The sequence below is a fragment of the Salvelinus fontinalis genome, chromosome 3, assembly GCF_029448725.1.
Source record: "Salvelinus fontinalis isolate EN_2023a chromosome 3, ASM2944872v1, whole genome shotgun sequence".
Lineage (NCBI taxonomy): Eukaryota > Metazoa > Chordata > Actinopteri > Salmoniformes > Salmonidae > Salvelinus > Salvelinus fontinalis.
In genome coordinates, this window is record NC_074667.1 from 62,114,834 (window position 1) to 62,136,211 (window position 21,378).

The 21,378-nt window shown below is 42.2% G+C and overlaps 1 protein-coding gene across 2 annotated transcripts; it reads left to right on the plus strand.

The window, feature by feature from the left end:
• The first annotated feature begins 2,909 nt into the window (after positions 1 to 2,909).
• Positions 2,910 to 14,122, plus strand: LOC129851290 (xaa-Pro aminopeptidase 1-like). 2 transcript variants are annotated; one of them, XM_055917731.1, is made up of 20 exons: positions 2,910 to 3,019; positions 4,468 to 4,592; positions 4,979 to 5,042; positions 6,272 to 6,376; positions 6,621 to 6,713; positions 6,860 to 7,003; positions 7,213 to 7,308; positions 8,224 to 8,305; positions 8,454 to 8,664; positions 10,373 to 10,462; positions 10,586 to 10,636; positions 10,778 to 10,836; positions 11,351 to 11,428; positions 11,541 to 11,612; positions 12,342 to 12,402; positions 12,513 to 12,582; positions 12,680 to 12,853; positions 13,049 to 13,125; positions 13,266 to 13,364; positions 13,737 to 14,122. In XM_055917731.1, exons 2-20 carry the CDS (start codon positions 4,476 to 4,478, stop codon positions 13,854 to 13,856), a joined length of 1,863 nt encoding a protein of 620 aa, XP_055773706.1. In that variant the 5' UTR covers positions 2,910 to 3,019; positions 4,468 to 4,475; the 3' UTR covers positions 13,857 to 14,122. The 2 variants fall into 2 exon arrangements, with proteins under 2 accessions (XP_055773706.1, XP_055773704.1); XM_055917729.1 differs by lacking the exon at positions 2,910 to 3,019 and adding an exon at positions 3,840 to 4,010.
• The last annotated feature ends 7,256 nt before the right edge of the window (positions 14,123 to 21,378 follow it).

Below are 21,378 nucleotides of genomic sequence, written 5' to 3' on the forward strand. Positions count from 1 at the left end.
TCCAGACAATGAATTATTCTGCCCATTCAAAAGCCTTACAAAACTTAGAAAAACTACTGGGTAACCTGATGCAGGAGTTAAGTGTCTGGCTATTCTCTATAGTGTACTACTTTTGATCAAAGCCCTATGCACCCTGGTCAAAAGTAGTGCACTAAGTAGGGAATAGGGTGCCCTTTGGGATGCAGCCTGTGTCCCCCTCCAAGTTGTCTGTCCCAGTAGGACAGAGGAGAGCAGTGTATGGAGAAGTGGTAGCACAGTATAGCACAGACAGGATGGCCTTTATGACATCAGAAGAACACAGTGGAACGTTCTCAGTCTAGGACTGAGTCTAGGACTCTAGGACGAAGACATACAGAGTTGTGAATGATAAACTATCTTTGTGAAAAAAGTTGATTTGTCTCATATAAAAACATAGTTTGTCCTTGATCTGGGTACTCAGACTAGGCTGTAGATTTATTTATTGAACCTTTATTTTATCAGGGAGTCATACTGAGACAATAAACCACAGAAAATACACACATGAAAATATAAATACAAAATGCAAGCATAAAAAAAAACACGATCATAAAAAACAAAGACATTCATCAGTAATAAGGTCCTCAATCAGCTTTCTGAATTGCCCTAGAGGCACCAGAACTTCACATTTAACATTTTGAAGATTGTTCCACAAATAATGTGCAAGAAAACTAAAGCTGATTTACCTAACTCTGAGAGACCAAAGGAATCTACAGAGTTAGTCATCCCTGAGACCGGGTGTGGTAGCTAGTATGACTAAAGTTTAGTAATGATGTTAGGAACAGTGGAACTTTTTGTAAAAGGGCTTCATAAATGAAAACATAGCAATGTATCAACCTACATGACATCAAAGAGGGCCAACCAACTTTCTGGTAGAGAATGCGTGATATACCATCCAAGCTTTCACAGACTCCAAAACAATCTTTACACAATATTCTCAGTTTAGGGAAGCCTGATGAAGACATTACAGGGGAGAATAAAGTGGCAATAACATTGTAATAATACTATGGCAACTCACAATGCTACATACTACTGTGACTTTTAATAACCAATACCCTGTTGACTTCCAGGGGAGGTGAGTACGGACAAGATGAACTCTATCAAAGACAGTGACAAGATGGGCATCTTCAAGCAGGCAGAAGGTTGCTCAAGTAAGTACATCACTGACACTCACACACCCACCCACCCACCCACACACACCCAATACAGTAGGTGTGATAGTGTAATACTGAACAGAAACATACAAATAAACCTTACTGTGTAGACGTATTAATGTAATACAATCTTTCATCTCAATGTTCATTTAAACAGGAAGTTCTGGACAACTGCTGGAGCCTGGGAGATATCTGGTGATGTTGACGATAGCTGCAGCCTACTTCCTACACTCTCTGATCCAACAGTAGTTTATACTGTAGATCTAGGTTTGCATCCCAAATGGCACCCTATTCCCCATATAGTGCACTACTTCTGACCAGAGACTTAAAAAAAAAATATATATATGTATTTCACCTTTATTTAACCAGGTAGGCCAGTTGAGAACAAGCTCTCATTTACAACTGCGACCTGGCCAAGGCAGTGCGACACAAACAACAACACAGAGCTACACATGGAATAAACAAACGTACAGTCAATAACACAATAGAAAAAATCTACATACATTGTGTGCAAATGAGGTAAGATTAGGGAGGTAAGGCAATAAATAGGCTGTAGTGGCGAAGTAATTACAATTTAGCAGTTAAACTGGAGTGATAGATGTGCAGAAAATGAATGTGCAAGTAGAGATACTGGGGTGCAAAGGAGCAAAAAAATTAAAAAATAACAATATGGGGATGAGGTAGTTGGATGGGCTGTTTACAGATGAGCTTTGTACAGGTGCAATGATCTGTGAGCTGCTCTGACAGCTGATGCTTAAAGTTAGTGAGGGAGATATGAGTCTCCAGCTTCAGTGATTTTTGAAATTCATTCCAGCCATTGGCAGCAGAGAACTGGAACTGGAAGGAAAGGCGGCCAAAGGTGGAATTGACTTTGTTGGTGACCAGTGAAATATACCTGCTGGAGCGCGTGCTACAGGTGGGTGCTGCTATGGGGACCAGTGAGCTAAGATAAGGCGGGGCTTTACCTAGCAAAGACTTGGGCTTTGGTCAAAAGTAGTGCACTATATAGGGAATAGGGGGCCATTTGGGCATAGCCCTAACCCTCACTTTGAATCAACACTGGAACTGTCAAATATTCCTATTTTCTAAACTGCAATGAAGTCTATATTTTGATGATCTTTTTGTCATTGATCTGAATGGTGTGGGTTTGAATTTACTCTTGAAGCAAGCATTTTTTTGTTTATTTGTTTTTTATCCTAGATATAAAAAATATATATACTTTAGATGCCAACTTCCTGTATTATATTGTAAATATTCCACATTTGGGTAAATATGAATGAGTATACTGTTTCAGCCCAATATCCAGAACATCAAAGCAAACGTAATAGAGCAACAATTGTTCATTGTCCTTCCCTGTCCAATTACTGTATCAAAAATGCAATTTGAAGGAAAGAGATGCTGTAAATGTTTGCAAATGTGTCCCATTGTATGTATGCATTGTTTTCTCATGCATTCATGTATTAAACTGCCACTTTCCCATTTAAGGTGAATTTCGAAGTCTTGCATATATGTTTTTATTGAGTAACCATAAAAATAATATGTGATGATGAAAAAATATATTTGGATAAATACGGATTATTGAAAACGTGAATTTCATGAAATCTCTATAGGCCTTTTGCTCCTATGCAGGGGCCTAGGCTACATACTGTTTCATACATGTTGCTGTTTACTTGAGCCGCTGTATTTTGAATTAAAGGGAGGCGAGTCTCATCTCCGTGTGGTTATTGGAAGAAGCTCGTGTCACGTGACCAGAAACGTCAACGATTCAATGGCAGCCTACTGTTTTGTAAATTAACACAAGGGACAGCTGCATAAAATAGTGTTTTAAACGACAGAATCGCATTTCTAAGGTAAATGTACAATTTAACGTTATCTTATTAAACTGACATGGTGTTAACAAACTTTCTAGCTGGGTTCAGTTGCCCGATGCAAGAAAGCGATGAATGGAGAATATCGTGTGGTTGTAATGTGGAAGACGCGCGCGTGCTACATGCTACTCACGTAGCCCCATTAGTGTTGTCTAGCTAGCAAGATAGGTAAAGCCCACGAATGTTTTATGTAGAAAATATATGTCTAATGTGTTAACTACTAAAGCTATGAACAACGTGTGACTCATACTCCAATGAAAGATATACAATATTGACTAAGAAATTCGTATTATTTTGCTCAAAGTAACTTTTCCATTGAATATCCCCCACAGCAGACTGATGAAATGCCACACCTACCCCAACTGCGACAAAATAACTGCATTGAATTGATTAACACAATTATGCCAGTTGGAATCATTCAATTAGTAATTGAATTAGCTCATCAGTTTCCCCCCACTTGTTGCCAGCGAACTTCCTAAATAATTGGTCTCAAATTGTAAACAACATCGCATGTAGGTTTCAGCCAATCCGTGAGTTCGGCGTTGGCTTTGTTGAGCCGATTGGATGACGCCCATTCTGGCATCGATGAATAAAACTACTCCATCAATAATATGGGATGATTTTATTCCTTTAACGGTCTGAAATGAAACCACTGATATTATCCATTATACACCTTACAGTATGTCAAATCTTTCAAAATCATCATCTCACAAAATGCCTTTTTGTTGATGGGTTTCTTAGATCTTCATGTATGATCAAAGTATACTGTAAAAAGGCAGCATTCAGGCCTAAGGGTAATTGAATAGTTTGCAATTGCAGCAAAGATAATAATCATAATCTGTTAATATTTAACCCTGGGTTTGTCTGAGTCAGCAAGGTTAAAGATCCAGGTGCAGACTAAGACTTTGAGCTCCACGTTAAACAGGCTATTTGTCAGATATCTCATAGACGGCTGAAGACAACATGGGCTCAGGTAATCGCATTATTAATACTTTGAGTTCACAATAATGAACAACACATCTGTTGAGTTTGTCCTGTTTGTTAAACGATGCGTTTGTTATTATTCTTTATCATTTTGTAGGAGGTGGATTCTAGTTTAGGCTATACATGGCCCACTTCTGACACCAAGGTAACAAAACAGGCAGGGATTGTGGGGCGCGAACCCGCAACCTTCTGGCCCGTCGCCCCACGGAATTCAGCTGTGCCTCAAAAGCATGCTCCGATGGTAGTCGATATAAACCAGGGTCGTTACAGTTGTTTTACACTGCTGTGTGTAATCTAGTGGAGGTAAAACTGTGACAGACAGATTAACTAGCCTACTCGAGAGGGGAGCCAGGAGCATACTGTAACTGTGGATCCCGCCGGAGTCCCATTGAGCTGCCTGTTCAGCTCGTCAGTTATGGCTTTACCGCCTGTATATCTCTCCCTAGACGTTGCCATGTCTCCCAAGATCACGGTGGAGCTGCTGCGGCAGCTACGGCAAGCCATGAGGAACACCAAGTACATCGCTGAGCCCATCCAGGCCTACATTGTCCCCTCTGGAGACGCACACCAGGTACTGAACACACACACACACGGTCGCATGCATGCAAGAACACACGCACACACACACACACACACACACACACACACACACACACACACACACACACACACACACACACAGAATTACTCATTAGAAATAATGAACAATAGTGAGTATAAGTCTGCCTGACCTCTAATAATGGACAATGTGACTTTCAAGCAGGGTCCTCTACATCTCCACATCTTTAACTCTACTCTTTCTTTCTCTCTCTAATCCTCATCCCTCCCTTACACCCTCTCTCTCTCTCTCTCGTTGTGATGTGAAGAGGGGAATAATTAAGATGTTATAATAACTGCTAGGGGACCACTTATACCTGATTACTACTGGATCTGATCTCTCTCTCTCTTTCGTTACAGAGTGAATACATCGCACCATGTGACTGCAGACGTGAATTCATCTGTGGCTTCAATGGCTCCGCAGGTATTGTGTGTGTGTACTTGTGTCAGGATCTAGTTCCCTTGTTATAAAGGAGGTTGATCTGGCGAGAACACCAGTGAATACACAAAGACAAACTTATCACAGCCTTTGGTCATGTCAGACCAGATGAAATCAACACTTCATACAATACCAGGAAAGTTGTATTGTCATTTCCCATAAATGCACACCTTGATTATAACAGTGAACTTATACGCCCTAAGAAAGAACAGGACATCTGTAAACAATATAGACAGACATTTGCTTGTATTGAATTAGGGTCAGAGAGTGGACACGTTGATAATAAAATGAAATCAGGCCATAAAAACAAGACAGTTCTGTAGCCTTGCTTGACAACCTTTGAACAGTAGCATAGTGACAACTAAAGACATGACTAAGAATCAGCTATTAAGATGACGTGTCTCCAGGCACGGCCATAGTGACAGAGAACAGATATGTAGCCTTGGTTGATTGATTGATGACATGTTTCCAGGCACGGTCATAGTGACAGAGAACAGATATGTAGCCTTGGTTGATTGATGACATGGCTCCAGGCACGGCCATAGTGACAGAGAACAGATATGTAGCCTTGGTTGATTGATGACATGGCTCCAGGCACGGCCATAGTGACAGAGAACAGATATGTAGCCTTGGTTGATTGATTGATGACATGTTTCCAGGCACGGCCATAGTGACAGAGAACAGATATGTAGCCTTGGTTGATTGATTGATGACATGTTTCCAGGCACGGTCATAGTGACAGAGAACAGATATGTAGCCTTGGTTGATTGATGACATGGCTCCAGGCACGGCCATAGTGACAGAGAACAGATATGTAGCCTTGGTTGATTGATGACATGGCTCCAGGCACGGCCATAGTGACAGAGAACAGATATGTAGCCTTGGTTGATTGATTGATGACATGTTTCCAGGCACGGTCATTGTTACAGAGAACAGATATGTAGCCTTGGTTGATTGATGACATGGCTCCAGGCACGGCCATTGTTACAGAGAACAGATATGTAGCCTTGGTTGATTGATGACATGGCTCCAGGCACGGCCATTGTTACAGAGAACAGATATGTAGCCTTGGTTGATTGATGACATGGCTCCAGGCACGGTCATTGTGACAGAACAGATATGTAGCCTTGGTTGATTGATGACATGGCTCCAGGCACGGCCATTGTTACAGAGAACAGATATGTAGCCTTGGTTGATTGATGACATGTTTCCAGGTACGGCCATTGTTACGGAGAAGCATGCGGCCATGTGGACAGACGGACGGTACTTCCTCCAGGCCAGCCAGCAGATGGACAACAACTGGACCCTCATGAAGATGGGTAAACAACAACAGCACTCTTAGTTCTTGAATGGATATGGCATCTGAAGACACCTAGTTGAAGCTAGTATAAGTGGAAGTTGGTTTCTTCTGCATCTAAAGTTGAAACTTTAAAGCAAATGCACTTAACCACTTTAGTATAGATTGGCCGATGCTTCTCTTGATAAGACATACTACACATGGGACAGTGTACTCTGTGGTGAGATGTGCCAGTATTTTCTGTCTCATTGCGGGTGTGTCACCAGGTCTGAAGGAGACACTCAGCCAGGAGGACTGGCTGATCAGTGTGCTGCCTGACAACTCCACAGTAGGAGTGGACCCCTGGATCATTGCTGCTGGTCCGTGGAGTTCTACATCTCTTACGTCACACACAATAACACAGTGATAATGGTGTAGTACATGTTGTGTACTGTACTTCCAGTGCTAAGTATCTACCATTTTGGTGCTGACTATGGTTACATGACCTGCCTGTTGTTCCATCCAGACCAGTGGAAGAACATGTCTAAGGCCCTGGCCAGTGCAGGCCACTCCCTGGTGGCTGTTCAGGACAACCTGATAGATGCCATCTGGAGGGACCGTCCAACCAGACCCTCCACTCAGCTCCTCACCCTGGGCCTGGGGTTCACGGGTCGGTAGTACCGCTTGGAGCCATTATTGACCTATTCAACATTCTAGAGGTGTTATGTATCCTATCTTGTGATTGGTTGAAAGGTAGTAGCTGTACATGTGTGTACAATGTTTTTGATACAGAAAGCATTTTGTTCAACAGTGACGATGGCATGATGACATCTTCCTCATCAATGGTTCACAGTTAATCCAGGTCCTCCTCTGTTCCAGGTCTGACGTGGCAAGACAAGATGACCGCTCTGAGATCCAAGATGGCCGAGAGGAAGATCTCCTGGTTCGTTGCCACGGCGCTGGATGAGATTGCATGTATGATTCCCTTTATACTGATATAGTTACTATAACACAGCACAGAGACATTTTTCCTATATAATTCACCCTTAACAGTCATTGGAATTACCACATAAAATAACACCAACTCACAGTTGGTGCACAGGCTTTCGTTCCAACCCAGCACTAGCACACCTGATTCAACACTTTTTTTTTTTTTTTAACTAGGCAAGTCAGTTAAGAGCAAATTATTATTTACAATGACAGCCTAATCAAATGTCTTGATTGAAGAGTAGTTGATGGGTTGAATCAGGTGTGTTAGTGCTGGGCTGGAACAAAAGTCTGCCCAACCAGTAGACCTACAGGACCACGGGTTGATGCACTTTATTGAATGACCTCACCAAACAGTTACGTTGCATAACCCTGTGAGGTAGACACGACACCCCTGATCACGATCCAAGAACCCTGAGGCTGTACGGGTGTCCCTGTAGATGCCTGTCTGAGCACCTCGTTAGCTGGCCCTAACGAGCCTATAGAGCTCTCAGAGCTGATTGGCTGGCCAGAGTGTTTGTGTTAATTAGGGAGGACAACGTTGATGTTGATTGCAGTCGTCCAGTCACTTTTAGACTAGTGTGTCTAAATGAGGGGGTTTGTCTGGGCTTCTTCCCTAGAGGGTGAGGAGGGTAACCTCATCATCAGAATAATAATAATGATTAGGATCATAATAATAATGATTATGATAATAATAATAACACAGTGCTAGCTAATTTATTTTTAGCAGAAAGACACATTTTTAAATAGCTGTTTACAAGATTCAAACTAATGTACATAAAAATCTAAATCAAATTTGAAATGCTTACATACATTACTGAATTTGTTGAAGGAGAACAGGAAGAATCGTATCCACCAAACAGGTGTAAAGTAGTAGTGTGTTAACTGTGTTACTCTTCCCAGGGCTGTTCAACCTCCGTGGCTCTGACATCGAGTACAACCCCGTTTTCTTTGCGTACGCCATCGTAGGAATGAACACAATCAGGTAAAAGATCCTAAAAGCACCTAAATTAATCTAAAAACACTTGACTTTCTTTCCCGACTGACCTTTCTCTGACACAGTATAGAATGCACAGCATACTTTGATCTCCCATGAGAAGTAGGTCATGAATCTGACCTCTGGCCCCACCTAGGCTCTTCGTGGACATCAAGCGTCTGGCCGTGCCGACGGTGAGGGAGCACCTTCAGCTGGACACGCCCTCCAAGGCGGAGCTTAGCGTCCAGACCGCCCCCTACGAGTCTGTGTTCACGGAGCTGCAGGCCGTGTGTGCCTCGCTGGGGCCCAAGGAGAAGGTGTGGATCAGCGACAAAGCCAGCTGCGCCCTCACGCAGGTCATCCCCAAGGTGAGGGAGTGCGACTGTGTAATGTCTGACACAAAATGGCTGTAGTGGGTGCTCATGCAGGTTATTCCCAAGGTGAGAGAGTATAACTGTGTACTCAGGCACAAAATGACCACTGTGCATAGCTGTATCACATTGGTATAATGATGGGGATGAGTTACCCCCAAACAATGTAAAGTACTTTTGTTAATAAACTCAGCAAAAACTGCGTTTATTTTCAGCAAACTTAGCGTGTAAATATTTGTGTGAACATAACAAGATTCAACAACTGGGACATAAACTGAACAAGTTCCACAGACATGTGACTAACAGAAATGGTATAATGTGTTCATGAACAAAGGGGGTGTCAAAATCAAAAGTAACAGTCAGTATCTGGTGTGGCCACCAACTGCATTAAGTACTGCAGTGCATCTCCTCCTCATGGACTGCACCAGATTTGCCAGTTCTTGCTGTGAGATGTTACCCTACTCTTCCACCAAGGCACCTGCAAGTTCCCGGACATTTCTGGGGGGAACGGACCTAGCCCTCACCCTCCGATCCAACATGTCCCAGACGTGCTCAATGGGATTGAGATCCAGGCTCTTAGCTGGCCATGGCAGAACACTGACATTCCTGTCTTGTAGGAAATCACGCACAGAACGAGCAGTATGGCTGGTGGCATTGTCATGCTGGAGGGTCATGTCAGGATGAGCCTGCAGGAAGGGTACCACATGAGGGAGGAGGATGTCTTCTCTGAAACGCACAGCGTTGAGATTGCCTGCAATGACAACAAGCTCAGTCCGATTATGCTGTGACACACCGCCCCAGACCATGACGGACCCTCCACATCCAAATCAATCCCGCTCCAGAGTACAGGCCTCGGTGTAACGCTCATTCCTTCGACGATAAACACGAATCCGACCATCACCCCTCGTGAGACAACCGCGACTCGTCAGTGAAGAGCACTTTTTGCCAGTCCTGTCTGGTCCAGCGACGGTAGGTTTGTGCCCATAGGTGACGTTGTTGCCGGTGGTGTCTGGTGAGGACCTGCCTTACAACAGGCCTACAAGCCCAGCCTCTCTCAGCCTATTGCGGACATTCTGAGCACTGATGAAGGGATTGTGCGTTCCTGGTGTAACTCGGCAGTTATTGTTGCCATCCTGTACCTGTCCCGGAGGTGTGATGTTTGGATGTACCGATCCTGTGCAGCTGTTACACGATCAGCTGTCCGTCCTGTCTCCCTGTAGTGCTATCTTAGGCGTCTCACAGTAGGAACATTGCAATTTATTGCCCTGGCCACATCTGCAGTCCTCATGCTTCCTTGCAGCATGCCTAAGGCACGTTCACGCAGATGAGCAGGGACCCTGGGCATCTTTCTCTTGGTGTTTTTCAGAGTCAGTAGAAAGGCCTTTTTAGTGCCCTAAGTTTTCATAACTGTGACCTTAATTGCCTACCGTTTGTAAGCTGTTAGTGTCTTAACGACCGTTCCACATGCATGTTCATTAATTGTTTGTGGTTCATTGAACAAGCATGGGAAACAGTGTTTAAACCCTTTACAATGAAGATCTGTGAAGTTATTTGGAATTTTACTAATTATCTTTGAAAGACGGGGTCCTGAAAAAGGGACGTTTCTTTTTTTGCTGAGTTTACATGTAGGCCTATTTAGTAAAATGATATGTGTAGCATCAGGTACCTACTAATTCATTGCTTTGTTTTTCTGTTTTGTCCACAGGCCCACCGGTCTCCTATCCCCTACACTCATCTCTGCCTCGCCAAAGCTGTCAAGAACGCCACCGAGATTCAAGGGATGAAAATGGCCCATGTAGTTACCTTTGCCCTTTTGACCCTTACAATTATTTAATTGGATTTTAGACACCATAAAATCACCATAATTGTATCATCAACCAGCCATTGATCATGTTTGACTTTTTCTCCTCAACCACAGATCAAGGATGCTGTCGCCCTTTGTGAGCTCTTCGCTTGGTTGGAAAAAGAGGTACTTTATATGTACTTTTAAAATGTCATTTCCAGTAGTTTTGTAGCTGAAAGTCGTATTACAGTTTTATGGTGGCAGACTTTTTGGCTGTGAGTGTTGCAATGACTACGTGTCATGTACTGTGTGGTTGTGGTTTTCTAGATTCCAAAAGGCACAGTGACTGAGATCTCCGCAGCAGATAAGGCCGAGGAGTTACGCAGGTGGGGTTCTACTTTTCACTTCAACCGTAAAATAACAACATCTGTGACGTTTTCTCTCCAACTTCACTTATTATCCTGGACCTTTAGATTGAGATTTTATAGGTTCCATGCAGTCACTACACTGTGAAAAAAATCTTTTCTGAAGCACAAGGCAATAGGACAATTGCATACACCTCTCATCTCTTTCTCAAAACACATTGGAGGAGAAGGTCAGAGGGGAGGGACCTCTGGCATTCTCATCCAATGGGTTTTGAGAAGGAGACAAGGAGAGAGTAGAGAGGACGCAAGGAGTATGTAATTGAGATATTCCCAGTGAGTCAGAGGTTTTTGCATGAGAGGGATATTTAGCATTTTAACTCCCTCTATTGAAACAATTAGGAACTGTATGTACCTACTTCAACTCTGATGCGTTGTGCCTAAGAACAGCCCACAGCCGTGGTATATTGGCCATATACCACACCCCCTCAGTCCTTATTGCTTAAATACACATAAATAAATATTCATGTGGTTTCAGCCAACAGAAAGACTTTGTCGGACTCAGCTTCCCATCCATTTCCAGTGTTGGACCAAACGGAGCAATCATTCATTACAGGTACCTTTGTTTATTGTACAACTTTATTACACTGTAATTAATGTAGAGTTGTTTATAATCATGTTTTTATAACTTATTTTGTATTTATGTACTTATTTCTGTTGTCCTATAGACCCCTCCCTGAAACCAACAGAACTCTCTCTCTAAACGAAATCTACCTCCTCGACTCGGGAGCCCAGTATATGTAAGCAATAATCCTACATGTAATAATGCTACACATAATCCTACATGTAATAATGCTGCACATAATCCTACATGTAATAATGCTGCACATAATCCTACATGTAATAATGCTGCACATAATCCTACATGTAATAATGCTACACATAATCCTACATGTAATAATGCTACACATAATCCTACACGTAATAATGCCACACATAATCCCACATGTAATAATGCTACACATAATCCCACACGTAATAATGCTACACATAATCCCACACGTAATAATGCTGCACATGATCCCACATGTAATAATGCTGCACATGATCCCACATGTAATAATGCTGCACATTATCCTACATGTAATAATGCTGCACATAATCCTACATGTAATAATGCTACACATAATCCTACATGTAATAATGCCACACATAATCCTACACGTAATAATGCCACACATAATCCCACATGTAATAATGCTACACATAATCCCACACGTAATAATGCTACACATAATCCCACATGTAATAATGCTGCACATGATCCCACATGTAATAATGCTGCACATTATCCTACATGTAATAATGCTACACATAATCCCACATGTAATAATGCTGCACATAATCCTACATGTAATAATGCTACACATTCACCAAATCATGTAATGCGTAATAATGTGACACATAAGAAAAGCACGTTACAAATAAAACATATTGTTGTAATAAATTGTGGTTGTGGTGTTTTCTAGTGATGGAACAACAGACGTCACCCGCACCATGCACTTTGGATCCCCCTCTGCTTACGAGAAGGTAACAGTTATCCATATGGCCTCTCCTCTCATGACCTGCTACAGCGTATGACAGAAGGAAAGTCCCAGTGGTATGTTCAGTGACCTATAGATTTTCTCTCTATATCTCAGGAAACCTTCACCTATGTTCTGAAGGGACATATAGCCGTCAGCGCTGCCATTTTCCCCAACGGAACCAAAGGTGAGACCTTGTGTGTGGAGTACTCAATGTTGCCAGTGTTTGTTTTTAAATGACTAATATGTGAAATGTAAACCTCCACTCCCCCCTTGTCCCTTAGGCCACCTGCTGGACTCGTTTGCCCGCCAGGCGCTGTGGGAGTCTGGGCTGGACTACCTTCATGGTACAGGCCACGGGGTGGGATGTTTCCTCAATGTCCACGAGGGACCCTGTGGGATCTCCTACAAGACCTTCGCAGACGAGCCCCTGGAGGCAGGCATGATTGTCAGCGATGGTGGGGACGTACACACACTCACGTACATGCATGCACACACACACAGACATGCAGGCACGCATACACACACACACTTACTATCATGCATGCATACACAAACACACAGACAGTTTAACTATTTCTCTCTCTCTGTTTCTTTCCGTCTCTCTGTTTCTCTCTCACACACACCTGAACTTGTCTCCTTCCTTTCCTCAGAACCTGGGTACTATGAGGACGGCTTGTTTGGCATTAGAATTGAAAACGTTGTTCTGGTGGTGCCAGCAAAACCCAAGGTGAGAGATTGACTGAATAAGTATAAAATGAAGTGTGTATAGAGTGAAGAATGAGTATTGATGTTTATGGAGACAGATTGACTGACTACGTGTAAAATTAAGTGTGAAGACTAGTGAAGACCATGTGACCGTGTCCTCAGTACAACTACAGGAACAAGGGCAGTTTGACGTTTGAGCCTCTCACTCTGGTCCCCATCCAAGCCAAGATGGTAAACACAGATCTTCTCACCCAGAAAGAGGTCAGTCTTGGTCCCCATTCTTTGGAATTCATATTTTACCAAACACACTGTTTCTTTAGGAGGTGTCATTCATTTATTTATAATTTTAAAAAGTCATCATTATACAGCTCTATAATGTAAACAGCCCTTGAAACTTGGGTAGAAATACTGTATTGTTTGGTTGAATGAATGAAGTGACACGTAGTAGAGCAGAAATAAAACAATCTTTCAGTTTCAAATCAGCTTTGCCATAGGAGAGAAAGATAATATATAAGGAGGTCTTCAGGAAATATCCACAGGTGCTCTTTGAAACCGGGGAAATCGATGAGTAATAGTTCTGCCATTTTGTATGTTATCACTCTGTGTGTGACACTCTCTCTTCTCTTCCTGCAGCGTGATTGGGTGAACGAGTACCACAGGCAGTGCCGGGAGACGATTGGAGCAGAGCTGGAGAGACAGGGCCGCAAGGAGGCCATGGATTGGCTGATCAGGGAAACCCAGCCAATCGCCTGAAGGCTATTCTGTGACTGACTCTTATTTAATTCAATTGTATTGCCCAGGAGTACAATTGATCGATCAATTGATTGCTCATCTCAGCAGTGATGATAACCATTTCTTTAGATATTTTCTCTGAGAAGCTACTATCTATCGTTCTGGTCTCTGTGTATTTCACGCTATGCTTCTTTTCTAAAGCACACCATCCATGTCTGAACTGTTTTATGGCGATTCAATAAATATCCAAGTGTGGGGAAAAAGGATCTTTCACAACTTCCAAATAAGTTCATTCACTTTAGACAATGTTTTTCCCGAAATAGAAACTTGAATAGGACACAAAAATCAAACACCCCTCCCATGAAGTGGAACATGCCACCTTGCTCTAGAGCTGCATGTAAAAGTTGGGCGGGTCCAGGATGATACCACTATTGGGATCATTGGCGTAGTCCTGAAAGGTTAGCTCTTCTTGCTCCTTTGATCCACCAGGGGCGATATTCTGGATATTGTCCTCTTCCTCCAGCCCTATGGGTAGAGGGTTACTGTAGATGTAGTAGATTCTGGAGTTGTCCTTAGATGCTTCCTGTTTTCTGAAGAATGAGAGAGGGTTTCTGAAACTGGTGGATCTGTTGACAGCTCTGATGTCCACCGGGTTGACTGGTACGTCACGAAGCACAGCACTCTCATACACATGGGCCCTCTTCGACAGCCTGGAGGCGGGAAAAGATATCATGTGCTTTCAGGGAACTGTGGGACTTTCTATGTGTTCTTTCTTGTCGTTTTAAAGCAATGCATTAAAATGGCCATCATTATTTTGTGTGCACACCAACATGGTAAAAACGGTGGCTGTAAAAGACCATTCAGTTTTGTCATATGTCCATGGAGTGTCACTGTTCTACTGTGTTAAATGTGGAGTCGTACAGTGAGGAAAAGGCTACACCAGAGGAAGCCGGGCTCATTGTAATGGCATAAATGGAATGGTATTAAACATGGAAACGACATGTTTCACTCTGTTCCATTAATTCCATTGCAGCCGTTACATTGAGCTGGCCTCCTATAGCTCCTTCCACCAGCCTCCTCTGGGCTACACGTCTACGTTTGTCACCAAAACAACCTTCAAAGGTTCAATGTAATTTAAGCGTCATATTCAATTACCAAATATTTACTTTGCTCCAATGTAGCCTAACGAGTGAGAGTCATTACTAAGATGACTTTAGCTGAGATGCCAACATGACTCAGAGGTAATTGTAAGCCAGAGAGATAAACATGACCCAGAGACAGATGACCTGCGACCGTGACAGGAGATGCTGTAGAGCCTCTTTACTAAGATATATATATGAAGTATAGGGAATTATGGATACTGTAGTACAACAAGCCTTACCTCCTGCGACCGTGACAGGAGATGCAAAGCGAGAGGTTTTACCCCAACCAAAATCTGTCCACGAAAATACATTTTTGTATGGAGGTCAACGAGAGAGTGTTGAATTTGTCAATAAAAAAAAGTAATTGCTGATTTGCTACGTGAGGCTTATTTGATCGAATAGACGTTTCGTAATGGTTGTTATGAATGCACTGATATAACTGGACACATGGAATTTCTGCAACTTACCCAAAAACTGACTTTATATATCGGAGATGTGCCTTCTGTCATAGAGATAGATAGAGGACTCATCATGGATATAACCTGTTTTAGAATGGACCTTGCCATTGAGGGCCTCCACCATTTTAAAGTAGTCAACTGAGTGGGGATTCCTATGAGTTAGGAACAATCAATCAATGATGAAGACTTTTAAATAGAGAGAGCCTCAATGGCGCTGCCAATGCTCTCTAACAGACGCTATAATGGCATAGATACAAAGATGAGTGCTTGATCTAACTATGGCCTGTTTACACGATTACCTGCCCTCTCATTGGCTAGAATGGTCCCACCTGATCTCGCCTCCTCCGGCCTGCCTTCCATATTTGAGGACATATCCAATATCTTGTCAATATAATTTACAATCTTTGCTAAGATTCATATGTAGTACAAAGCATTATGGGTATTGTAGTACATCACGCCTTACCGTCTGCGGTTGTGACAGGATATGCTGCAGAACAGGCCAGTGATGGTGAGAACACACAAGGCTAGAGACATTAGGATGATGTTGAACACCTTGAACTCTGGAAGAAGAAGGAAAGGAAAAAGTGACTATGGTGAACATATTCTAAGAAGAGGGGACTAAGACTAAGGTCCACCTTCATTTCAAGTCAAACACTGAAACTTATTCAAGACACAAAGTCCCACTCAACCAACAACACTCCCAGTTCAACTTACAAATGAAGAGGCTAGATTCAACAGAAACCAAAAAGCAGCCCTGTAGTTGACCTTACCCACCATGTACTGCTGCGTTCATATCCTGGTCGACCGTGGTGAGAGCCGCGGTCCTGTTCATATCAAACGCCATCACCGTCACACTACTGTGGTTGTGGGTCCCAATCCCACTCATGTTGTTGCCATTGGCATCCACCACATGGACTGATCCCAGGCTTCAAGCTCCACTCGCTGATTTAAAAGCCCTCAACACCATGTGACTCCCCCTAACCATTCTTGGCTCTGTTCTGTTGTCGTGGAAACTTGGCGCCCCTCTTTTGGCGCCCCCCAGCCTTTGTTCTGCACCCTTTTTAGTTCTTGTACCCCTCTTCCCCCCTCCCATCTCTCCATACACCCCTCGTTTACATATTATTAGTATTCTCTCCATCTCTGAGGGACAGTGAGAGAGAGGGAGAGGGAGTATTCTCTCCATCTCCGAGGGACAGTGAGAGAGAGGGAGAGGGGGTTAGTGGTGGAGGGTGGATGGGTAACAGTCTGAATACTCATGGCAGGTTCTGAGTGGTGCCCCACTACATTAACAGGGAGCTACAGTACTTTAGGCCTCTTGGGTTGAACACCACCAACTCTTCCCTCAACACCACCACCCACTTCAGTACAGACAAGATATGTTGTGTTCTGACACTATAATTGATTTCACAGCTAGTTGAGCTTCAGCTAACCAACTCAATGATAGCAATATGCTGCAATATGGCCTCTATAAGAAAAAAGTCCATGTTCAATACATCACGTATCAGCTTCTCTTCATCACATCCTGTCAAACAAGGAACACACCGTCGGTGTCCCAAATGGCCCCTATCCCTAACTAGTGCACTACTTTTGACCAGAGCCCTTGTCAAAAGTAGTGCACTTTATAGGGAATAGGGTCCATTTGGGGAGCACACACTATATTGTATTGGAACACATTGCGTAATAGCCTGACTATCTCCAGTAGCGTTCCAGTGTGAAATGAAGCATGAAGAGTTGGTAGAGGAATACAATGCTCTCTTTGTCTCGGTCTGCTCTCTGTGCATAGCCCCATATTGTGAAACCATGGCTACAACCTGGATATAGAGGTCATTATTAGGATTCTCGGTATTCATTAAAAGTCTTTCAACCATGCCATCTCCCATCGATCTATGACCATTTTATTTGGGGTTCGTCACTTTCCAGTAGATGTGTGTCTATAGTTCATAGGTCATCATTGGGCCCTTGTGGATGTATCAAATCTACATAAGGCCTACTGTCCAATGTCCATATCTGTGAATAGGAAAACATCTCAATCTCCCCTGATACTTCTAGAATAATCCCATCATAGTTGTTGATATCGTATATTTTCCATGCTCATCTTCAGTACTGTTTTAGACATTCTTGACAATATCACAGTCCCCGGCCGCTCAATGCGGTGCCAGATATGTATTAATAGATTGTCCCAGTAGAAGTAAACATCTTTCCACTTTTGTCTTGTTCTCCTGAGGCTGTCTTCATGGTCATATCATCCCACCAACAAGTTTATTGTGATGAATCTGGCTACGATCCTAGTTAAAGCCATGGAGGGATGGAAGCAATAGTGGAAAAAGTACTAAATTGTCATACTTGAGTAAAAGTAAACATACTGTACCTTAATATAAAATGATTCAAGTAAAAGTCACCCAGTAAAATACACTTGAGTAAAAGTCGAGAAGTATTTGGTTTTAAATATACTCAGGTGAATGGAATTGCTAAAATGTACTTAAGTACCAAAAGTAAAAGTATAAACCATTTCAAATTCCTTATATTAAGCAAACCAGACGGCACATTTTATTTTGGATTTTTTTTATTGACGGATAGCCAGGGGCACACTCCAACACTCACACATAATTTACAAATAAAGCATTTGAGTGAGTCCGCCAGATAAGAGACAGTAGGGATGACCAGGGACGTTCTCTTGATAAGTGTGTGAATTGGATCATTTTCCTGGGTGTCAGGGAAAATGTATGGAGTAAAAATGATATTATTTTCTTTAGGAATGTAGTGAAGTAAAAGTAAAAGCTGGCAAAAATATAAATAGTACAGTAAAGTACAGATACCCCAAAAACGACTTAAGTAGTACTTTAAAGTAGTTTTACTTAAGGACTTTACACCACTGGATGGAAGGAAGGAGAGAGGGGGAGTAATACAGACAGAAATAGCAGGGAGAAGAGAGGAGAAGGGTAGCGACACAGAGAGAGAGAAAGATGAAGAGAGAGAGAAAGAAAGAACCCACGAATTGGGGGTGTAGAGGGACAGTTCTCTAGACATAGGGGGGTCTGTTCACCTCATGGGAAATCAGTGCCTTGCTCCTCTCTCCGCAATGAGCCAATAGAACGTGGGAGAAATAGTTTCCTTCTGAACTCTCACTGCTGCTTATTTGACTGTCCTGACCGAGACCAGTTGGACAGCAACCAAACTGGCTACTGTAAACCATAGCCCACTAGATAAGTGCTGAGTGTGATTGGTGAATTTGCCTGAAACACAAACAGAATAATGACACGGTAAATATTCAATAACGGAAATTAAATAATGTGGATGTCAAAACAATAATAATAATTTCCTACATCCTCCTTGACTGTGATATCTTATTGTAGGACCATTTGGAATTTGAAGGAGGGATAGATTTGACTTTATAATCCACTAGAGGTGAGTATTGACATGGGTTTCTGTCCTGAAACTACTGTAGGAGTTAGATGTTGTTAGAAGTTGTACCCTAAATGCTGGTCCAGGATTAGATGTTTCTTTTCCACCTTATAGTTATGGATAGGGTTGAGGAACAAGTCATCTTATCCTAGATCTGCTGTTAGGGGAAAGTTCTTCCTCAAGCCAGTTGTAAAGCACATTATGTCTACATGGAGGACATGCTGCTGAGTTGAGTGACAGTTATAACCTGTATGTGTTGCAGTAATAACACGACACACTATACTGTATATGTTATAGTAATAACGACCCACTACACTGTCTGTGTTACAGTAATAACACAACCCACTATACTGTCTATGTTACAGTAATAACATGACACACTATACTGTCTGTTACAGTAATAACACAACACTATACTGTCTGTGTTACAGTAATAACACAACACACTATACTGTCTGTGTTACAGTAATAACACGACACACTATACTGTATACGTTACAGTAATAACACGACACACTATACTGTATACGTTACAGTAATAACACAACACACTATACTGTATACGTTACAGTAATAACACGACACACTATACTGTCTATGTTACAGTAATAACACAACCCACTATACTGTCTGTGTTACAGTAATAACACAACCCACTATACTGTATATGTTACAGTAATAACATGACACACTATACTGTCTGTTACAGTAATAACACAACCCACTATACTGTATATGTTACAGTAATAACACAACCCACTATACTGTCTGTGTTACAGTAATAACACGACACACAATACTGTATACGTTACAGTAATAACACGACCCACTATACTGTATACGTTAAAGTAATAACACGACCCACTATACTGTATATGTTACAGTAATAACACAACACTATACTGTCTGTGTTACAGTAATAACACGACACACTATACTGTATATGTTACAGTAATAACACGACCCACTATACTGTATATGTTACAGTAATAACACGACCCACTATACTGTATATGTTACAGTAATAACACGACCCACTATACTGTCTATGTTACAGTAATAACACGACCCACTATACTGTCTATGTTACAGTAATAACACGACCCACTATACTGGCTATGTTACAGTAATAACACAACCCACTATACTGTCAATGTTACAGTAATAACACGACCCACTATACTGGCTATGTTACAGTAATAACACAACCCACTATACTGTCAATGTTACAGTAATAACACAACCCACTATACTGTCAATGTTACAGTAATAACACAACACACTATACTGTCTATATGTTACAGTAATAACACAACACACTATACTGTCTATGTTACAGTAATAACACGACACACTATACTGTCTATGTTACAGTAATAACACAACACACTATACTGTCTATGTTACAGTAATAACACAACACACTATACTGTCTATGTTACAGTAATAACACGACACACTATACTGTCTATGTTACAGTAATAACACAACACACTATACTGTCTATGTTACAGTAATAACACAACCCACTATACTGTCAATGTTACAGTAATAACACAACACACTATACTGTCTATGTTACAGTAATAACACGACACACTATACTGTATATGTTACAGCTGTTAAGGGTATATTATAAGCAAAAACAGCAATATGGAGACAGATTGACTGATAAGGAAATCAAGCATGACACTGGCCTCTTAAATGTGTTTATTTACCTACTTCCACCGTTTGATATTTTATTCTAACGTCGCCTATACTGGAGTCTGGCTGTTCTGATCTGAGGGTGTGTGTGGGGCACTGGATGGAAAGGTTTATTTGAGCAGCAGTTGGTATTCATAAACTATGCTCCTTACAAGAACCACCGTGGGAAGGAGAGTCTATACTAACTCCATTCACAATTGGGTTCAAATATTAACATCTTTTAATGTGCTAATATGTCTTACAAGCACGCACGCCACTTAATGCACCATCGCTCAGTCATATGGCCATGAGCTGCCATTTTGTGACCTGGTCTACACCAAGCTTTCCCCTCACACCATAGTGAAGTGGCTACATGTGGTTGCTCTTAATGCAGTTTATTTGGGCAAGTGGTGCAGGAATTATATTTTATGAGGAGGGAAAGTGTCTGGGGTAATTATTTGTGTAAACCTTATTCCTCTTGATGTACTTTGTAGAGTAAATAAGCAGAGTTTCTGTCAGAGAGAGTGCCAGATAGTTTCAGCATTGCCATGGTAGACTGTAGTGTTTAATTCCCCTCCCTTACCCCTCACCCGTCTGCCTCACTCATCCTCACCCTCCCCATTGCGCACACCCTTCCTCCTACCCCCTCCGCACCCCATGCCCCCGCCCCTCCTCCCCCTCTCACCCTGCTGTCTATGTTTATAGAAAAGCTGGTAGGGAATTAGTGTTCTGACGCGGTACATTTGTTCTGATGCGGTTCAATGGAAAGGGCCGGCTATTGATTTATTGCACGTGCCAGTTATAATACCCAGGATACTTCTTAAGTATCCTGAGTACTCACTACTCTTTTTCGTGTCG